General features: G+C 36.5%; 1 protein-coding gene across 1 annotated transcript in view; it reads left to right on the top strand.

Annotated features, from left to right (window-relative positions):
- Window positions 1–1,468: 1,468 nt before the first annotated feature.
- The window catches only part of LOC308684525 (USP6 N-terminal-like protein), a 39,649-nt gene continuing 20,160 nt past the window's right edge, over window positions 1,469–20,957 (top strand). Inside the window, exons 1-10 of the mRNA XM_081355778.1 lie at window positions 1,469–1,734; window positions 1,940–2,027; window positions 2,364–2,471; window positions 2,554–2,722; window positions 3,567–3,692; window positions 3,983–4,106; window positions 4,472–4,541; window positions 7,801–7,915; window positions 8,110–8,227; window positions 12,617–12,729. Of these exons, the coding sequence (XP_081211904.1) occupies window positions 1,592–1,734; window positions 1,940–2,027; window positions 2,364–2,471; window positions 2,554–2,722; window positions 3,567–3,692; window positions 3,983–4,106; window positions 4,472–4,541; window positions 7,801–7,915; window positions 8,110–8,227; window positions 12,617–12,729 (1,174 nt within the window). The 5' untranslated portion in view covers window positions 1,469–1,591. The remainder of the gene's footprint in view (window positions 1,735–1,939; window positions 2,028–2,363; window positions 2,472–2,553; window positions 2,723–3,566; window positions 3,693–3,982; window positions 4,107–4,471; window positions 4,542–7,800; window positions 7,916–8,109; window positions 8,228–12,616; window positions 12,730–20,957) is intronic.

Here is a 20,957-nt window from a genome sequence, read left to right as displayed (position 1 = left end):
AATGTCAAGAGAGAAAAAAGTCACACTTGTACTCTTAGCTATCGGAAATGAATGGGAAATATGAAAAAATATATAAATACAGAGAATGTTTTGAGTGTACAATCCACAAATCATCCACGATGCAAAAAAGCACATAGCAATGAGGTTGAAATCTAAACCATCAAGAGTACAAAATAGACAAACATACACATAAATGAACGGTGTGGGCGTAAATTGCAAAATTGAGAGACTTAACTAAGGGTAAAATAGATCAGTCCTAGATGGGTTAAATTCTGATAAAACATTTTTTTTTTTTTTTTACATTTTATGAATTTTGATGAGAAACAAAATGCTTTGGACTCTAATAATGTAAAAACACCATATTAACATTTCAAACAAATGAAAAAAGAGAAAGTTATATAAAACCTAAAATCTTGGTTCTCAGTGACTGTATACAGGCATTTTAGTGGGTACATGATGGTATTACAGGTGATGTTCTTCATTTCCTTCCACCAGATGGCACCAATCTGCCTCCATTCATGGATTTTGGATTGACTCTTGACTTAAAAGGTGCATTGTGTAATATTTAGGAGGATTCTGTTGACAGAAATGCAATATCATATACATAACTATGTTTTCAGTGGCGTATAAAGGCCTTACTTAATGAACTATTATGTTTTTAATACCTTAGAAAGCCATCTACATACACCGCGGGTCCCCTTATATTGAAATGCACCAACATGTTTCTACAGTAGCCCTAAACTGACAAACTCGTTTCGTTATGTTGTTCTTCGTGCAAGGAAGCTTGCTAAATCAGTGAATAAAACACTGACACAATGATGAACAAGTAACAATAATATTCGCAATAACATATCATTTTACTGAATAATAAAGTAAACATCATTTCTTAATTTATCTTTGTGCTGAACTGGTTACTCTCTGTTGTCTCAGACGATGACATTTTCCTGTCGGCCACCGTAACTTTTGTTGGTTGCAATCCGTAACCTCACCACTAGATGCCGCTGAATACCACACACTGAACCTTTAAATACTGAATGAAAAAAAAGTGAATTCAGTAGTAGCCTACAATAAAAATGTAAATACTATTAAACGCGATGACATAATGATGAAGTCATAGAACGAACTTTGCCTGCGGCCGAATCACATCACATGCTGACATAGAGCCATATCCCACGGCTACTCTACTCGTGTGATATTGCTTATATATTTGGGGGTCCTCGGCCACCCAGAGGGATGTAAATGACTCAGAAATATAGAATAATAAACATATCCTGAGGTTTCACCAGCTAACCAATCCTGACTCAAGAGGAAAGCAGATTCCATAAATATGTTATAAAATAATATTACATTTTTAAATGTGTCAAGTTTAATATATTTTATTATTATTCTTTTTTATATCAATTATTTTATATATATTATTATGTGTGACTGTCTTGCGATATATGTCAAGAGTCAAGACTTTTATTTTGAAGAGTAGTTTGATTGTGTTCATCTTGGCGCTGAGTTCAAGCGTCGGTTACAGTCAGTGTACAGCGCGTGGATGAAAAAGGACTCGCGTGCAGAATGAAATCAAACTGATTGCCTGAGAACCATGTTGAGGAGAGTGAGCAGCTCGAGCAGCGGGAAGAGCAGCACTTCACGGCGGAGCAGCAGCTCTGTAGGCTTCGATGAGTTCGGCTTTGCTCTCAGTAAGAAAAGAGTCAGGAAACTCCAACACAGATGTCATGACTACAGGTAGATGTTGACTAATACATACGAGTATTGGTAACACTTACGTATATGTTACTTCCTGTTTTGTGTGTTCAATGCATGTGTTTAGTTGAGCTTTCAGTTCATTTCCATAACTCGAAATATAATTCAGTTCACGTGAATAAACACTATGCTGTGATGTGTACTCGACAAGTAAAACATTAGGAGCATCTTTAACTGTTTTCATCAGTTATCCTCAGCCTAATCCAGTTAAAGTGAAGGAGCTGTGTGAATTTCTCACTTACTGGAATGGATCCAGTTTCATCTGCAGAAATCAGGTGTGCATCTTTCTCTAGAAGACTCAAAATATGTTGACGTTTATTCAGGATTGAGAATGCATTCACAATTTTTTTTATATCATCTGTAAGTATATTCTTTAAAAAATGATCTTCAGAGAAATCATCTACTAAATACATAAGAATGAATATGCATATTTAGTTTAAATGAATGACTTGTGTTTTACCAATTGCATTCATCTGTTGATTTGTTGTTGTTTTTTTTTTACTTCCTGTTATTCCAAACCCAATTCCAGCTCAGCCCTGCCCTGCATTTAAAATGATTTACGTAATGTTTTATTGTGTTTAATAATTCATGTTCCTTTTCCTCAAAATCAGATCGAGAGGTTTATTCGTATTGGTATTCCTCCGGCAATACGTGGACGAGTTTGGAAATGCCTCCTAAATATCGACAGTCTCAGAGCTGCTAGCTCTTTTGATTATGAGGTGCAACCCCATCAAAAATTATTATTCAAACAAATCAGAGACATTTGCCTTGTTTTAACCCATTCCGATTGGTTTACTTTAGGCATGTCAGGCTGAGATCCGTCGACCTCTGGTTGATCTTGGAGTCAGTGAGTACAGCATCATCTCTACTATAGACTCTCTAGTGGACACAGAGAATGAGATCAGCAGCGGACAGTCGGATCTCCCCAGTGCTGACCTCACACTCTTCAAACAGATCGCCCTCGACCTACGTGAGTTCTGCCTTTGGATGTCCACTGATGTCTTCAGTGTCACACGATCCTTCTAATATGCTGATTTACTGCTCAAGAAACATTGCTTTTTATTTGTATTAATATCAAAAATAATATTAAGTTTGGGATTTGTAAGATTTTTTTTTTATTATTAAATCTAAATTATATAATTATTAAAATTTTATTTGAATTAATACTTTTATTCAGCAATGATGCATTAAATTGATCAAATGTGACAGTAAAGACATATGTTGTTAGAAAAGATGTTTTATTTCAAATAACATTTTAAAATGTATTCAAATAGAAAACGGTTGTTTTAAATTGTAATAATATTTCACAACATTACTGTTTTTACTGTATTTTCTATTACATAAATTTGGTTAGCATAACACACTTCTTTCAGAACCATTAAAAAAAATCTTACAGACCCCAAACTTCAGAACAGCTAAAAACTGTTTCAGGAAAAAATGGGAAATGTCCTGTGACTTTTTTTTCACTGATGGCAGTGTTTTTATTTGAACTTGGCCAATATTCGGAAAACCACATGGGGGCGCTGCCTAAACACACTTCCCATGTAGATTTACACTTCTATTAATGCATTTTGCAGGGCCTTTTACCCAAAGTGCACCAGGGTATACATTCAAAGTATGATTGTTTACTGGGAATCAAACCCATATCCTTGTCATTTCTGACACCGTGCTTTACCTTTTGAGCTACAAAAAGCCTGACACTTCTATATCGGCCAACTTTTGCCCTTTTTTATGTGTTCTTTTTATAACCTTTGCATTGTGTATATAGAGTTTTGAAAAGTTGTGTCAGTTCCGTTCCATATTTGTCTACATAGGAAGGTCATTTCCGACTCATCGCACTCTGATGGGGGATCGTCCCGAGGCTATTGAGGGCCAGGCCAAACTTTTCAGAGTTCTTATCGCATTTGCCCGATATAATCCCCAGATTGGATATGTACAAGGTAAAAAACTGCCTGTACTTCCACAAATGAGGTCGCTGGCATTACTGAAATCTTATTGAACTTTGTCCCTGTGCCTTTATTGGTCCTTTCAAACATATTTGAGTACAGAATATACTGATATTCAGTCTCAAGAGGGCAGTCAAGTGCCATCTTGTTGATATTGCATGTCATGGTCATAATTTGGTTTGCAGTTTTTTTTCCTTCTGTGGAGCTAATTTAGCTAGTTTGTCCTTGACATTGAGGCCATAATGGGACTATGTGATGCCTTAAGGCTTGTTTGTTTTTCTCAGGGATGTCCTATATAGCTGCTGTGCTCCTAATGATCCTGTCTGAAGAAGAGGCTTTCTGGGCTCTGGTTGCTCTGTTAGAGAAGCCCAAGTATCTCTCAGAGCTCTTTGATTCCTCTATGAAGAAGTAAGACCTTAGCTTTACTGTGTGAACTTTAAACATGCACATAAAATGGTTCCTACTTTACTTGCTGCTTTATATTTTTGAACAAATATTTTACTAACTCATTGTAACACAAAGAAGTTTTTCAAAAAATATTTGCGCAAGATTCACTAAAATCATCCGTTGACAAAGCTGTTGGAAGATTTTGCAAATCGCACATCAGGCAAGTTGATTGTTTTTCGGCCAATGTCAATAATTGCAAATAGGCCAACAATTGGTTGATTAATCAGCCTCACTAATATATTAGCGTAGCATTAATAATTTCTTGTTTCTTTCAAATAAACCTAGTTTAACCTTTTACCTATTTTAATAATTTATTTTATTTTCAGGATTCAACTTCAAGCTTTGGTTTTTCACCAGCTCCTGAAACACAGGAAACCTCTGCTCTTCCAGCACTTGGTGAGAATTATGGTCTAAATTTTTAATAGATTTACAGTACCAGTCAAAAGTTTGGAAACATTACTATTTTTAATGTTTTTGAAAGAAGTCTCTTATGCTCATCAAGCCTGCAGTTAAAAAACAAAAAACAAAAACAGTAATATTATGAAATATTATTACAATTTAAAATAATGGTTCTCTTTTTTAATATACTTTAAAATGTCATTTATTTTTGTGATGCAAAGCTGAATTTTCATCAGCAAGTACTCCAGTCTTTGGTGTCTTATGATCCTTCAGAAATCATTCTAATATGCTTTTTGTTTTTTTTTACTGCAGGCTTGATGAGCATAAGAGACTTCTTTCAAAAACATTAAAAATAGTAATGTTTCCAAACTTTTGACTGGTACTGTATATATAATGAAATTGCATTCCAGGTTTATATATATATATATATATAATATATAATATATACAGTGCTATGCAAAAGTTTAGACACCCATGCTAAAGTTGACTAAAAAGAGGAATAAAAAATCATGTTTTGGAAACTGAACTTAATGCCTTAATTTAAAAAATTAGGAAAAATCCAATCTCTAGGTATGGTGAAGGCTATGTGATGATGTGGGGCTATTTTAATTCCAGAGGCCAAGGGATCTTTATCAGGATGCATAGTATCCTGGATCTGTGAAGTAACTGGCCTTTAAAAATAAAAATCTGCCTGCCTCTATGGGAATTTAACATAGGGGTGTCCAAACTTATGCACCCTGTATTTTAAGGAAGAACATTTATTTATTTACGATACATTATTCATTCACAAAGAAAATTGGTGTCCTTAAAGGTTGGATTTTTCCTATTTTTTTTAATTAAGGCATTAAGTTCAATTTCCAAAAGATGATTTTTTATTCCTCTTTTTAGTCAACTTTAGTATGGGTGTCTAAACTTATGCATAGCACTGTATATATATATATATATATATATATATATATATATATATATATATATTTCTGTTTTCTATTTTTAAATATTTCAATTCTTTTCTACTCTATTTTATTTCTACCTTATCTTTCCTTTGCACTTCCTTTGAAACTAAGACCTTAAAGATGAGGTCTTAAATCCTGGCCTGAACTCTCATCAGGAAAATGTTTGAATATAAAAACAGGCACATTCTGCATAACACACAGTCTCTCAGTCCTCTAGAGTTTGTGTAGATCACAGCCTTTCTCTTGAGAAGTCTCTCTCATTTAATGCCTCTCACAGATTTGTCACTGTATCTTGTAGACCTTTTCCCGGGGGCTTTTAAATGAGCTCTTCTGTGTTTTTTTTATAGTAGTGGCTGTCCGCCCCCTCAGAGCATTTGTGCTGCTTGGAGAACTCTTAAGGGATTTCCTTCTCTCTGTGTGTTGACTCAGCACAGCTGTCTAAAAAGCTGAGCTATTAGACTGCAGCACAGGACAAAAGATGATGCTGTAAACTTATAGGCAGGTCAGATTGCAGATTACAAACCTAAAACTAAATGGAGTAGATTGTTATAATCAAGCATTCTGTAATTTGCTCACTCTCATATTGTAACTAACATTAAAGAGGACCTTTTATGCTTTCTGCATTTTCTTTAGTGTGTAATGTTGCTGTTTGAGCATGAAAAAAGGTCTGTAAAGTTAAAGCACAAAGTCCACTTCAAAGGGAGAATACTCTATATCACACTGTTTCTGAACTCCCTGAAACTCCTTGATTGTAGTTTTCAGTTTTCTTCTGTGAACGTACTCGTCACAATACACATTACGTTAAACATAAAAAATAAAAATAAACTGCAAAAAAAAGGGGGGGGGTGGGGGGGTCTGGTTGAGTTGTGTTAGTACTTAGTAGTGTGTTGAAACTTTGTTATGGTAAGGAGCATTATATTTCTGAAATGCTCGAAGCGGGTGACCAATCACAACACACTAGTCCAGCTGACCAGTCAGAGCACATTGTGCTTTTCAGAAGGGGGGGCTTCATAGAGACAGGAACTAAACAGGGGTGTGTTTCCCAAAAGCACCGTTAGCCAACTATTGGACGCAAGTTCCACTGAATTGTGTTGGTAATGACAGAAATTGCGATCATAGTTGGTTTCAGAAAACACGCCCCAGAGCATATGCGCTTGTTCATAACAAGAACGATAGCTATAAAGATATAGATATAGTTCTAAAAATTGTTCTAAATATAAAAGAATAGCAGAGTTCACACCACAACTATAATGATAACGGCACAGAGGAACGTTATCGTTGGTGTCATTATCGTAACGATTTTTCTAGCTGATGTACGATAAAAACATAGACAGCCAATCCACCCTGCTTTAAAGAGCTTGAACATTTAAAGCAGCAGACGACAAAACTCAGCGTGCAGATAACGATAATGATATCGTCCACTGGTGTGGATGCTAATATATGTAAGGGTTAATGCCCGACTAGGTGTCCATTGTCAGGTATTAATGGACGACGTCGAGGCGGTTGCCTCCGCCGAAGTCCATTAATACCTGACAATGGACACCTCGTCGGGCATTAACCCGCTTATACCATGGTCACTTATGAAAGAAAGAAATATTTAATCAATTAATAATACTTTAATGTGTTTTAGAGTAAAAATCGTGAGGGTTTTTATTTATTAAGTCGAGCGCACTATTTTAAATCTCCCGTATACAGGCGTTGCCAAGCAACGTGGCCACAGCGACCCGACCGCAGCAGTTGATCAGTGAGTTTGAGCCAGCGCAATCATTTAGAACTGTCATCAGGCAAATTGACGGGACGCCTTTCCTAGGTGTACATTATCACTTTTTAACGGACACCCTGCAGCCAATCAGAATCGAGTTTTCACCCAGACCATGATATAATTATAGTTATCGTTCTTGGTGTGAATGGGCATTTACAGTCATAATATGGCCTCTTTAATGAGAAGTTTAGTAGAGGGTTCCAATCGTTCTTTTCCATTCCATTATGATGGATGGAGACTAGAGCTTTCAAGCTTCAAACAGGGTGCAAAAACAGCTTAAAAGTTTGTCTGTATAGATTGTGTATTGTATTCCAATTTTTATAAGAGCTTTGTGTGAGGAACAGACTAAAATGTGGGTAATTATTCACTACCAGTGTAAGTGATGCATTGATTAAGTTTTATTTCATCCCAAATCAAAAGAAAATGATCTTTTCTAAAAATGCTATAATGAAGCCTTTTTTCAGAATTGTTACGTGTTAAGACTTTTAAGTTTGCATTGTCAGATAATAACAGGAGTGTGTTGTTTTCTGTCTGCTTTTAGGAGACTCTTGGGGTGTCTTCTCTGCATTTCATCATGCAGTGGTTTCTCACCCTCTTCACCTCTCTGCCGTGCTGGGACTCGGTGTTGGCCATCTGGGATCTTATCATGCTGCACGGTATTACACCCCTTTTTCTTGTTTTTGTACTATAATAATAACATCCCAAGTGTCAAGCTGCCATGTTTGCTTATCAAAGTCGAAGTGTGTGATTTCTGCACCATTAAAGTCACTAAACAGAATAGCAAATGATTGTTTTAAAACAGTTTTTAAAACCCGAACATGATCCAATCAATTCTCCATACTCTCCGCAGGCCTGCAGGCTGTATTTCGCACTGGCCTCACCATCATCCTGCTGCTGGAGTCTCGTATCATGAACATGACTGAGGAGGCCGCCGTGCTGCCCGTTCTGCTGCGAGTGCCTATGGACGTGTGAGTGCAACGATATTACAATCCGGCAGATGATTTTTCATGTTGTGATTGATATTAAAAATATATTATTTTGTTTTAATGAATTAAAAATAAAACATTCATGTCCGGTTTCACAGAAGGCTTAAGCCAAATCCCAGACTAAAATGCATGTTTGAGCTGTTTTAACTAAAAGCAACTTGCACTGACATTTCTTAAAATATGTCAGTGACATTGTTTTGTCTCAAGATGCACACCAGTAATGTTTTTTTTTCTTCTAAGGAGAAACTTACTTAAATGTACTAATTTAACAAAGGCCTACACTGTCTGTGAAACCAGGCCTGAAAATTAAAATAAGTCATTTTAAGTGACTTTAGACATCATTATAACGTACAGTATCAAAAGATGTATATTTGTTTTGAGATTTGCTAAAGATTATGTTTAATAGTTTTATTAAATTATTAGCGTTTTTAAAGATTAACTTTTAAGTGAGCGTAAGATGATGGCAAAGGTAATATAAATATAAATATAAAGGAAATAATAATAATGATGATAATCATCATCATTATCTTATTACTGTGCGTTCCTTGTTTTAGACTTTTTTTCCCTTTAATTGCCAGCAGTATTCAGAGATATTTATGCTTTAATATGGGAAATTGTGATGCCTGTATAGAAATTTGACTTATATTTTAAATATTTTCTGGTTTGTTTTTTCTTTTAGTCTTTGCATTAAATTGCAAGAACCTTAAATCAAGCAAACCTGCTTTTAAGTATGCAAAAACTGATATTGCTTTGGAAACTGATAATATATAGATAATTTAACTGCTATTTCTTTTCCCAATATGGTCACTAATACATCAAGTGAAGTCAAGCAGGTTCATTATAATGTCTTTCTCATCATAACAGTGGAAGAACCGAGACCTAGTCCAAGTTCTACGAGGTACATTTTTAGGAAATAGTTCTTGTTTAATGAGGAAATAAGAGAAAGTGTTCATGTCGATGCAGACTTCAAACAGATATTGGTTGGAGTCATTTCATAGCAGATGTGTTTATTTGATGATGTCACAGTCACCATGGGGACGTGGCCATGAGAACTACTTTGATTGACATAGCGGATCTGAAAGACACATGAAGCCAGGCCATATTGTTAAGTTGTTTCTATGGTCGCCTTTTATTCAATCCTGCGTGTTGTCATGCCAATCTGAATCCTTTGTCATGTGATCCGGAATTCTTTTATAGTCATGTGCCCATATTAAAACTCACCTTTGCGAATGGATCTTTAAAAACGATATTTGTTGTGGCTTGGTAGAGACGTTCGTGCCCATGCAGAGCCCATTGCGCTTTGCCAGCCACTTTACAGGATTATAAGGGCAAACGAAGCCATTTGCCAGTTTCAAAGGGGATATTTGGCATTGACATGCAGATGGCAGTCAACACAAAGCTCCTACACATCAGGGAACGGGTTCACGTTGCTCGCCTGGCAGGACGTCAGTGCCGGCAAGGTCAAGCCTAAATGCTCCCCTCTGATTCAGAGTATCGGAGTTTTGCTAGGCAGAGAACTGAGCCGTCTGAGAACGAAGCGGTCGCCTTGCTTAGGAGGCCAAAGAGAGAAACCGAAAGAAGAAAGCGATGAAAAGAGAAGAAACGCCTCAAAACTCTCAAAATCCTTCCAGAAAAAAAGTCTAAAGGGGTTCTTCAAGTTCCCAAAACCTCTTTAAAACGATCAACCCGAGCTGTGAAAACCAGCTTGATGTGCATTTAACCATCAGACCAACCAACCTAAGCTGGTTTGGATGACTAACTTCTACAGCTCATGTTGAGTTGTGGTTATGGGAGACTCAGTTGACATCACTTCAGTGCTAGCTGGGTCTTTGGTATCCTCAGTGACAAGGGGGTCCGTCACCTGTCATCAGAGACTGTGAACTATGTTACTCCTTCATGAAAGGGGCTGGGGTGTCCTTGCACTTTTTTACAATGCTCGCCCCCTCCTCCAATTCAGTCCCATTGACGTGTTGCCAGCCGCAAAGCCTTGACAGACCGTTTGTGCACGGCTTTTTCCCTTGACAAGGCCACTTCAGGACTTATGTAACTCGCTGTGACATTAAGAACAGACAGACAAGGTTTACCTCTGTTAGGAGGGCTGGTTACACAGTGATAGTGTTTTCTTTTAATAGCAAAGGGAAATAAATATTTTAGTTTTTTGTTTAATCTCTAATGTTTTCATTTTTCATTTTCTGGCTGCTGTTTGATCCAGAGGTTATGTCAAAATGGTCTAAAACTGTCAGATTTGTTAGAAAAGCTGTAGATTATAGATGCTAGATGCATTTTTTTTTGTCTTCCCTAATCTTTCATCAACTTCTGAACCTACCTCAGCCGACGTCACTTAATCCAAAAAAAATGTCAAACTTAATGTTACCAAGGAAGTGAAAATAAATCTGCATTGTTTATCCTTTTGATCTTTCATTCAAAAAATTCTCAAAATTCTAACCTTTCATTGAAGTAAAACAATTGAAAGTTGTGGGAAAATCACATTATGAAATAAATGTTTTTTTCTAGTTCACGTTTGCCACAATTATTGGCACCCAATTATTGCAACCTTCTTTTCTGAAGATAACCACAGAGTTTTCTCCTACAATGCCTAATGAGTTTGGAGAACACATGACAAGAGATCAGAGACCATTCCTCCATACAGAATCTCTCCAGATCCTTCAGATTCCCAGATCCATGTTGGTGCTTCTCCTCTTCAGTTCAGCCCACTCATTTTCTATAGGGTTCAGGTCTGGGGTCATGGCAGAAGCTTCATTTTGTGCTCAGTGACAGATTTTTGTGTTAATTTTGACGTTTGTTTTGGATCGTTGTCCTGATGGAAGATCCAACCACGGCCCATTATAAGATTTCTAGCAGAAGCTGTCAGGTTTTGATTTTTTTAATCTGTTTGTATTTGCTAGAATCCATGATACCATGTATCTGAACAAGATTTCCAGGACATCCAGCAAAAAAATATAGGCACACAACATTAAAGATCCAGCGGTATATTTAACCGTAGGCATGGGGTACTTTTTATCCCTGTTTGCCTGTTTTTTTTTTTTTTTTCATCTGACCATTGAATCCGGTCCCTTTTGAAATTCAAGTCATGTCTGACAACTGAATATGCTGGCGTTTGTTTGGAGGATTTTTCTTGAAACCCTCCCAAACAACTTGGGGTCAGAAAGCCAAACATTTTTTATCAAACAGCACCACATGACTCAACTAATCTCTGCAATTCTCTATCTGTGATCCTTGGAGAGTCTTTGACCACTCAAACTCTCCTCCTCACCATGAATTAGGACGATATAGACACGTCCTCTCTTCCAGGCAGATTTGTAACATCTTTAGTTGGTAAACTTTTGCCCTCATGGCAAAAATGAGGATTTTCAATGCTTAAGCTCATTTCTTACTGCCACTTTCTATTTTTGTGAAGCTCAACAATCTTTTGCTGTGCACCAGAACTATATTCTTTGGTTTTACTCATTGTGATGGATGATTAAGGGAATTTGGCCTTTGTGTATTCGACATATTTCTACTCCTGTGGAACAGGAAGTCATAGCTAGACATGTCATGTTCCTAGTCACCCTGGTGTGCTAAGAAAACGTAAATATGAATGGGAATGTACTTAAGAGATATTTTACTCTCGCTAATTTCTAGGGGTGCCAATAATTGTGGCCAACATGCATTTGAGAAAAACATTCATTTCATAATGTGAGTTTCCTCCCAGTTTCAATTGTTTTACTTCAATGAAAGGTTAGAATTTTTTTTTTTTTTTTTTTATGAAACAGATTAAAAGGATAAACAATGCAGATTTATTTTCACAGCCGCCTTTGCTCATACTTACCAAGGGTGCCAATATTAGTGGAGGGCACTGTGTATATTATGTATATATGTATATGTATAAATTACTAATTATTTTACAATTTAAATGATTGGCTTTCACATTGTTATTGTATTAAAACAAACTATTGAAATATCTAGAATCACAAATTTACTTTAAATAAAGCTGACAGTGTAGCTGAGAATAGCACTGTATAATTATTTATTTATGTAATTATTTTTAATAATTTTAAGCAGAATAAAATAGTATAATGTTATGAAGTTTGATGAATGTAAAAAAAGTGCATGAACAAATAACATATTTAATGAATATATTAAGAGCACTTGTTTGACAGTTTTAAAAAATATATTTTGTGGAAACTTTTTTGACACTCTAGCATTCTCCTGCTGCTTCCTATGGTTACTTGGAACCTAGTTGGGCCATTTGTTAATATAAAAAAATTTCCCCAACAATCATTGTGGAAAATATGGAGAAAAGGTCTATATTATAATATATGCTAAGTTTGACAAAGTAATAGTCTGTTTTGTGTTTGTATATGTGTCCAGCTCCCAGCATCGTGTCCTGATCCCAGCACTTTGGAACACTGATGTTCAGGAATGGGAAATCAACTGCATGAACAGCCTGGTATTGGAAGAGGCCAGTGGTGGACAGGATGAAGGTAAACAAACGCATACACACAATCCCACTTTAAAACATCCGAGCATGCAAGGACAGCTTACAACAGTCAGTCGATTTCAACAATGAATACGCTTGTTCTCCAAGCACAGCCCCATCCAAACATGTGCAGACATTCCAGCCCCTTACATAAGACCTCCTTCTTTGTCCCGCTTGTTTGTTTAGTGTACATATGAGCCCACCTTCAGTACAGTATGTTGTCCCATGTGCCTCAGTAGCCTACTGTGCTGTAAGCAAGACGCTGAGTTGAAGACTAAGGGTCAAGTGTAATGGGCTGACAGAGACACTAGATAGGGACAGACTGTTGACTCAATCTCTTCGGTCATCAGCGTCCGATAGGGGACCAATGACAGGGATGCTTTTGTGGGATGTCTTTAAGTGCCAGCTTTTTGGGAACAAAATGTCAGCTGCATCTCATGTTAGACCCAGGGGAGGATGCCTTGCCCGAGAGTACAAAGCGCACTCTTAAGTGTGCTCAGGCTGGATGCTATCTTTGACTTCAGGAAGAACAGGCCAAAGTGAACAGACCTTGTGTACTAATGTGGGTTTCATTGTTTTTGCACACTAATGGTTTATATAAGTATCTTAATAAAAAGGTCTAAAAATCTCAATTAAATCAAAAGTTAATTTAAAATTAATTTAACACAATAGAAAAAATTTATTGATTTATTTTCATTTATTTATTAATCTTTACATCTTTTTTGTTTATACGTTTTGACTTTTTTCACTCACTTTATTTCCATTCTTACAATATCAGAATCATTTATACATTTATACTCATCTGCCACTTTATTAGGTACACCTTGCTAGTACCGGGTCGAACCCCCTTTTGCCTTCAGAACTGCTTTAATTGTTCGTGGCATAGATTGAACAGTGTGCTGGAAACATTCCTCAGGAATTTTGGTCCATATTAACATGATAGCATCACGCAGTTGCTGCAGATTTGTCGGCTGTGTCCATGATGAGAATCTGCCGTTCCACCACATGCCAAAGGTGCTCTATTGGATTGAGATCTGGTGACTGTGGAGATCATTAGAGTTTAGTAAACTCATTGTCATGTTCAAGAAACAAGTTTGAGATGATTTGAGCTTTGTGACATGGTGCGTTATCCTGTCGAAAGTAGCCATCAGAAGATGTGTACACTGTGGTCATAAAGTGATGCTTTACACTACTCAGGTAGGCTGTGGTGTTTAAACAATGCTCAAATGGTTCTCAAAGGGGCCCAAAAGAGTGCCAAGAAAATATTCCCCACACAATAACACCACCACCAGTGTGAATCGTTGATAAAATGCAGGATGGATCCATGCTTTCATGGTGTTTATGCCAAATTCTGACCCAATGTTGTGGCAGAAATCAAGATTTTTGAATTCAATTCTTGCATATCTGGTACTTTTAACATTTTGCACAAGTATTTTTACTCATGAACTCATAGCTTTATTTCTGTTTGTTTATACTTCAATGTTTTATGAATTCACGTCCCAGCTAATCACCACAATTGTCTGTCTATCTTACTGTAGCTCTTAGCTCTCTATTCCCAGTGAAAAAAACCCTCCATATTCTCTTGTCCGCCCACACGGGGATCATTAGGTTTCTCTTCTCTTACAGAGAGTCCCTGGAATTATTTTAGTTGCTGCTCTGAGTGTCCTCATTCACAGCTTCTGATTTAAGTTGATTTACAGTAGGTTTGACAGAATCCCGTTCAACGGGCACTTCTCTGTCTGGCGTCCGTGACTCATCTGCTTTTAACAGCGAAGAAACTCCCTGAGGGTGGGTGGGCATGCTGGAGTTGTTTTTTGGAGGGGGCTGGTGTATTTGAAAGGCCCAGGCAGTGATTTTTACAGTATGAATTATCATCCAAAGCTCTGAGTCAATATGAGTCACCCATGGGGCCGTCTCTGTCCCCCTTTTAACAAGGTAATGAGAACTGACTCACAATGCCGTCACTCACTGCACCTGAGCTTCTTTAATGGAAGGTCTATTTGGGAAACACCTGGATGTCAGGAAGCCACAGAACGACCACAGCTGACTTACGGTTGAACGAAGAGTTTTTAGTGGTCGGTATCTTTAAATAAATTGTATGTTTATTATGCACACCTGTCCGTGACATCATAGGCTGCCTGAAGGTATTTGATTTTTGTTTTGGACAACAAGGAGTGAGTTCATTAGGTTTTTGAGCATGAGTTCATTTGGTTTGCTCTCTCTGCATTTTGAGCAGCTTTAATCATGTTATTGATTTAATTCAACTCTTTCTTTAAAGAACAGTAGCACATAAAAATGCTTTAAAATGTCACAATTCATTTAAGTAAAAAAGTTTTTTCAAAAAAGTAAGTATGCATTCATTTGTTAACATTAAAAATGTTAAGGCCCGTTCACACCAAGATAACTATAAAAAGAACTGTAATAACAACTATATTAACATCCACACCAGCGGATGATATCGTTCTGTTTTTTCTAAGCACGTGCTGCAGGTTTGACGTCTGCTGCTTTAAATGCTCAAGCTCTTCAAAGCAGGATGGATTCTGATTGGCTCTCAATGTTTTTATTATTCATCAACTAGACAAAATCATTCTGAAAGTGATTCCAACGATATCGTTCCTCTGTGTTGTGGTCGTTGTAATGTGGACTCTGCTATTCTTTTATATTTAGAACGATTTTTCTTTATTGTTATCATTATAGTTCTCAACTTTGATGTGAACAGGCCTTTACAAAATATTTCTATTTCAAATAAATGCTGTTCTTTTGAACTTTCGATTCATCAAAGAATCCTGAATTTTTCACAAATATGAAGCAGTACAACTGCTTTCAACATTGATAATAATAAATGTATCTCTTGAGCATCAAAATCAGCATATTAGAATGAAAAAAAAGCATAAAATAATTTTTTTTTTCAAAAACATAATAAAAATCTTTCCAACTCCAAACCTTTGAACGGAAGTTTAAATTTTTATTTTTTCAGATTTATGCCACTTTATTTAACTCATACACATACACAGACATCTTCATTCTTATGGAATGATCTGGAAAGCTTGTTTGACTTATTAACAGTAACCAAGAGAGGCAGGGCTTGGCGAGGATCAAGTGCATAAATACTGTAGTTCTTTTTTATACTATTGGCTAAAGATGGTATAAAATTTGATGATTATACACTATAAAAGCATTGAAAAGTTTTTTTACTTCCTGTTTCAGCTAATAAAGTGGCTGTTCTTCTGCAGGTCTCTCTTAGGGCTCAGAGGAACTTAAGTCTGAATCCACGTCTGAAAGTAATGCTTTATAGCTTATAAGAACAGATTTGTCATTTCTATTTCATGGACATATCTGATGATTGCTGTGTAGACTCTCATGGGGGTGTGCGGTACAGAAAAGTGTTTGTTGCCTGAGAGCAGGATTGCATTTTGCTTGTGAGTGTGTTGGCAGAATCCTGAGGTGTGCTGCTATCTCAGCGCTGTTTTCCCCTGCTGTCTGTGGTGCAGTGACTCAGCTGATTCCTACAGGTGCAATGAATCCAAAATGTAAAATACTTGTATATTATTTACTGAAATTAAAATTTGTATATACATATATGAAGAGTTCAAATGCAAAAGCCTCTAAGTGCCATCTGAAATTTTCTTGTAGAATGATCATTTTTATCAAGCTTGTATATTTGTGTGTGTGTGTATATATATATATATATATATATATATATATATATATATATATATATATATATATATATATATATGCTGTTCTTCTCAACATATTCATCAAAGAATCCTGAAAAAAAAAGTATCACCGTTTCCACACAAATATTAAGCAGCACAACAGTTTTCGACATTAGTAATAATAAGAAATGTTTCTTGAGCAGCAAATCAGCATATTAGAATCATTTTTTTGAATGATCATGTGACACTGAAGACTGGAAAAATGATGCTGAAAATACAGCTTCAACTTCACAGGAATTAATTATATTTTAAAATTTATTTAAATAAAAAAGTTACTTCAAATTCTGATAATATTTCATGGTATTACTGTTTTTAACTGTATATTTGATCAAATTAATGCAGCCTGTGTTAAAATAAGAGACTAGTTAAAAAGAAAATTTTACTGACCCCAAACCTTTGAACAGTTGTGCATATATCTTTAACTACACATTGTCATATAAGCCAGTCAGTAATGTTAATTTACATTTCACAGATCTTAAGTACTCAAAACAGTTCTTTTGTTCATTGGTTCAGTACAGTGACTTAAGAGGCTTTATTATTAAAAGAACCAGTTCATAAGAATTATTTATTTGCGATATATTTTTATAATCACAATCGATTCAGATTTGTGGGGCCTGGAACAACTGCAATACCAACAAGTGTTCAATATCTTAGCGGACCTTTTTGGGATCCCTTGACGATGACTCTGGCCTTTGGGATGGTACAGCGCTGACTGAAAAATGTACCTGAAAAGCCTTATAAAGCGGCTATCAAAACCGTTTATGTTGTGTTTTAGCTCTGAATCTGCTTCTCTGGTCACCTTGAGCAGGGCTCTGTGCCTGGGCAAACACAATAGTCAGCCATTTCTCCTCTAATCCTGTAAAATGAGATGATTAAGTCAGCCCTTCATTGCGTTTGACTGTTCTGTCCCCGAGCACGTTCTGCTGAAGGCTAATATTTTCTGTAACCCGAGTGCTCCCGCTGGACCGGCTTAATCAAATGACCGCCCAGCGCTTATTCAGAAGATGTGAAACAGGCAATGACCAACGCAAGCCTTCTCATTCTGGGCGGCACACAGTTGATGAGCGTGAAGAGAGGGCTTCATAGCATTTTGTCAAAAGTGGGCAGTGCGGCTTAGGCTCGGGCTTAGCCAGGTCAGAAAGGTGAAATTCTTCCGACCCTCTTGAGTAATGCCATATGTTGGTTATAAATCCACTAATGACAGAAGGCTTTCCTGGACTTTCAGCATCAGGCCACCCATCATCCACTTTGAACCATTTCATGTGTCTCCTGAACTTCTATGTATGAGAGTAGAGGTTTATCTTCTCGAGGTCGTGCACTTGTGATTGAAGGTGGTTTCTATGTGATAGACAGTTTCAGTCTCTTCTGAACTGGAGGACATTCATTTCTGCGTTTGTCCATTATGTAATTTTTCTTAAAGGTGTTTTGTTTATGTTATGCAGTAAAGCCTAAATGTGTTTGTTTGCTAAAAATCTGTTTTACCATCTGTAGGATTATACAATATTTAAAAAAAAACGATCAAATTTTTAAAAAGGTTTAAAAGACTAGATGTTTTATGGATCCTGTAATAACTATGGATAACTTTATTTACTTGATGAAAAAAAAAATGAGGTTATACTTTATTTTAAGGTGTCTTTGTTACAGTGTAATTGACCGTTCGCAGTCCTGCCCCCTTTAGTTACTGTTTCTATGTCCGACAAGCCACACTGATCTCACACCCCACCATGTTTTCACACATTGAAAAATACATTGCGGAGCAAAGAGGACATTGACAACGCACTGACAGACAGGACTGACCAGGTTACTTTTGATATAAAACAAAGTCTCAACTTTGAAATTTTGTCTTTTAAAAAAAAAGAAATTTAAACAATAAATACCGTTTTGTGGCTCTTTAATGTGTCGTGACAGATCGCTGTAGAGCCTCTTAAAGCTCTTCGTGAACCGATCATCTCCTCCTCCTAGTTAATTTATAGCATCAAATGAACATGAAAGAACATAAGAAGGAGTCTCCTGACTGCTTTTTCGGACAAAAATGGAGGATTCAGCGGATGGCGCATTATGATTGGTCAGATCGTCTGTCAATCAAACTCCCTGCAAAGTGTCAATTATGCATTTAAGTACTGTGTAATAATTAACTACATGTCCTTACTATAGGGTTAGGGTTAGGATTGGGGTTTGGTTTAGGGTTAGTTGCATGTATTTATACACAATTTATAGTTATTACTACAGTAACTACATGTAACAAGGACACTGTAAAATAAAGTGTTACCAAAAATGATGATATTTAGAATCTGTTTAGTTGTTTCAAACAAAGTCTAATTTGAAATTATCATTACGTGATCATTTTAGATTTTTAGCTTCTAGGACGGTGGTTGCCTAGAATTCTAGGGTGTTCCGGGTGGTTGCCAAGTCGTTGTTAGGGTTTTGTGGGTGGTTTCTAGGGTGTTGCTACTGTAGGTGTTAGCTAAGCACTTGAATGGATTTCTATGGCATTTCTCAGGCAGTTTCTTCAAGAACTGCATGTGGTTTTTGCATGACACTTACTGCCATTTTGGTAATATTATTTATTTTTTAATATGAATATAGACAAATTGTATGTGTAAATAAATAAAATAACAAAATAAAATACTAATGAGATTTAAATAAATACATTTATATTAGACAATTTATTTTTATTTATTTACTAATAAAATGTGCTTAATTTGCTTATTTGGTTAGTAAGCTAGAAACCCAGTTGCTAGGGTTTTATGAGTGGTTGCCAGGGCGTTGCCAGGTGGTTGCAAGGATTTGGATAGTTTCTAGGGTGTTGCTAGAGTATTCTCATGAATTTCTAGGCAATAAATAGGGTTTTCTGGGTGGTTGTTAGTCATTGCCAAGTGGTTGATTGAATGTTTTGGGTGGTTGCTAAGGCATTGATAGGCGATTGCTAGAGTTTCAGTTCACAGTCACTTATCATACCATTTCTAGAACATGTTTGCTTGCACCACTAATGAATGTTTTAAGCAGGTCTCTTGAATCTTGAATATTCCCCCCATCTTCCATTGGTTGATCAAACAGATCACGCCATTGGTTGAGTCAGTGTGGTTGTTAGGCAAACATCAATGTTTTTATAGAGACTTTTTTGGTAAATCACCCTACAAATGTCTTGCATATAGAGCTGTCTCGGCAGGAGAACGTTTAACTTTTTTTCCCTCCCAATGTTGAAAGCTAAATCCTGTCTTTAGCTCTTTCCGTCTGGATTTGCAATTTATAAGAACTCTTGGGCAATTTTATTTGAGAAAAGGACTTGAGCGAATCTGGGACAAAACTTGAAAAGGAAATGTATTACAACCTAGTAATTTAAAGTGAAGGAAAAAGCCAAACCGCAAAGGAATTAACAGACACGCTATGCTGGACTTCTGTTGGTTTATGCTTCTGTGACTCATCATATCCATTGGGATATTTTTATACCCTCCCATTAAAACTAACAAGGGCTTGTGCAGTGATTGAAAGATGCTCTAGTCTTTTGTAACCATGTCCAGTATTTACAGACAGCTTTCATTTCAAAGAAGCTTATGATATACGATTGTTTGCAATTATTTTAATCCATCAGCCTATGCTAAATTGAATTTCATTAAAAATGTAATCAATTGACAGCCTTATCAGAAAAACAAAAAGGATCTAAGACAAGCAAAATGGCTAAAAATCCAGACTAGAGCTGCGCGATTCTGAATAAATTGAGTCCCGATTTTTTTTTTTTTGCATCAAACAGATATCACAGTTCTCCCATGATTCTGAACAGACAAATAAACAAAATCTGTAATTCACTAGAGGTTCTGACCAAATGTTAATTGCTGCAGTCTATTTAAAAGGTTTAATTTTATTTAATAAGGTTAATTAAATGGTTTAATGATTCACTCATAAAGACTTCACTTGTTTCATTACTGGATGAATCAGCGTTTTTGAGCGAATCTCTGGAATGAATGATTCAATGGCAAATACATTTTTTAAGTCACTTGTCACCACAGAAATAACAATACTGTGTGGTTGAAAATAGTGATTTTGAAGCTGTTTCATACCTATACATGACGACTGCTTTCTCTGGCTCAGTTGAAGCACCAATGCAGATTTTAATGTTCTGTTGTGATTTTGTCAAAGGTTTTACAGAATTGGCCGGATTGTTGTCATTTAGGAATGAGATCGCTTGGGTTTAAATCGAGATCGCTATCTTTTAACGATTAATCGTGCTGCTCTAATCCAGACTATCGCTATAGAAATTCTTATCAGAATAATAAAATAAAAAAACATCTTCTCCAGCACACTTTTCTCCATATTCCTTAAGTCCTTGTTGAGTGTTTGGCCCCTGTGCTGGCCCCTGACCTGCGATCAGGCTTAAAGGCCCATTAAAAGTTGAGTCCTGAGTGAGGGAATGTGGTGAAGTCTAAGCTCAGTGTCAGCAGGTCAGGGAGCTCCTCCCATTCATATCCATATTGATGCATTCAAATCAACTGGTAAATGATCTAGCCTACCACTT

Source organism: Scardinius erythrophthalmus (assembly GCF_964197995.2).
Source record: "Scardinius erythrophthalmus genome assembly, chromosome: 24".
Taxonomy (NCBI): Eukaryota; Metazoa; Chordata; class Actinopteri; order Cypriniformes; family Leuciscidae; genus Scardinius; species Scardinius erythrophthalmus.
Note: the sequence above shows the minus strand (reverse complement) of the source record. Positions and strands in the feature narration are given on the sequence as shown.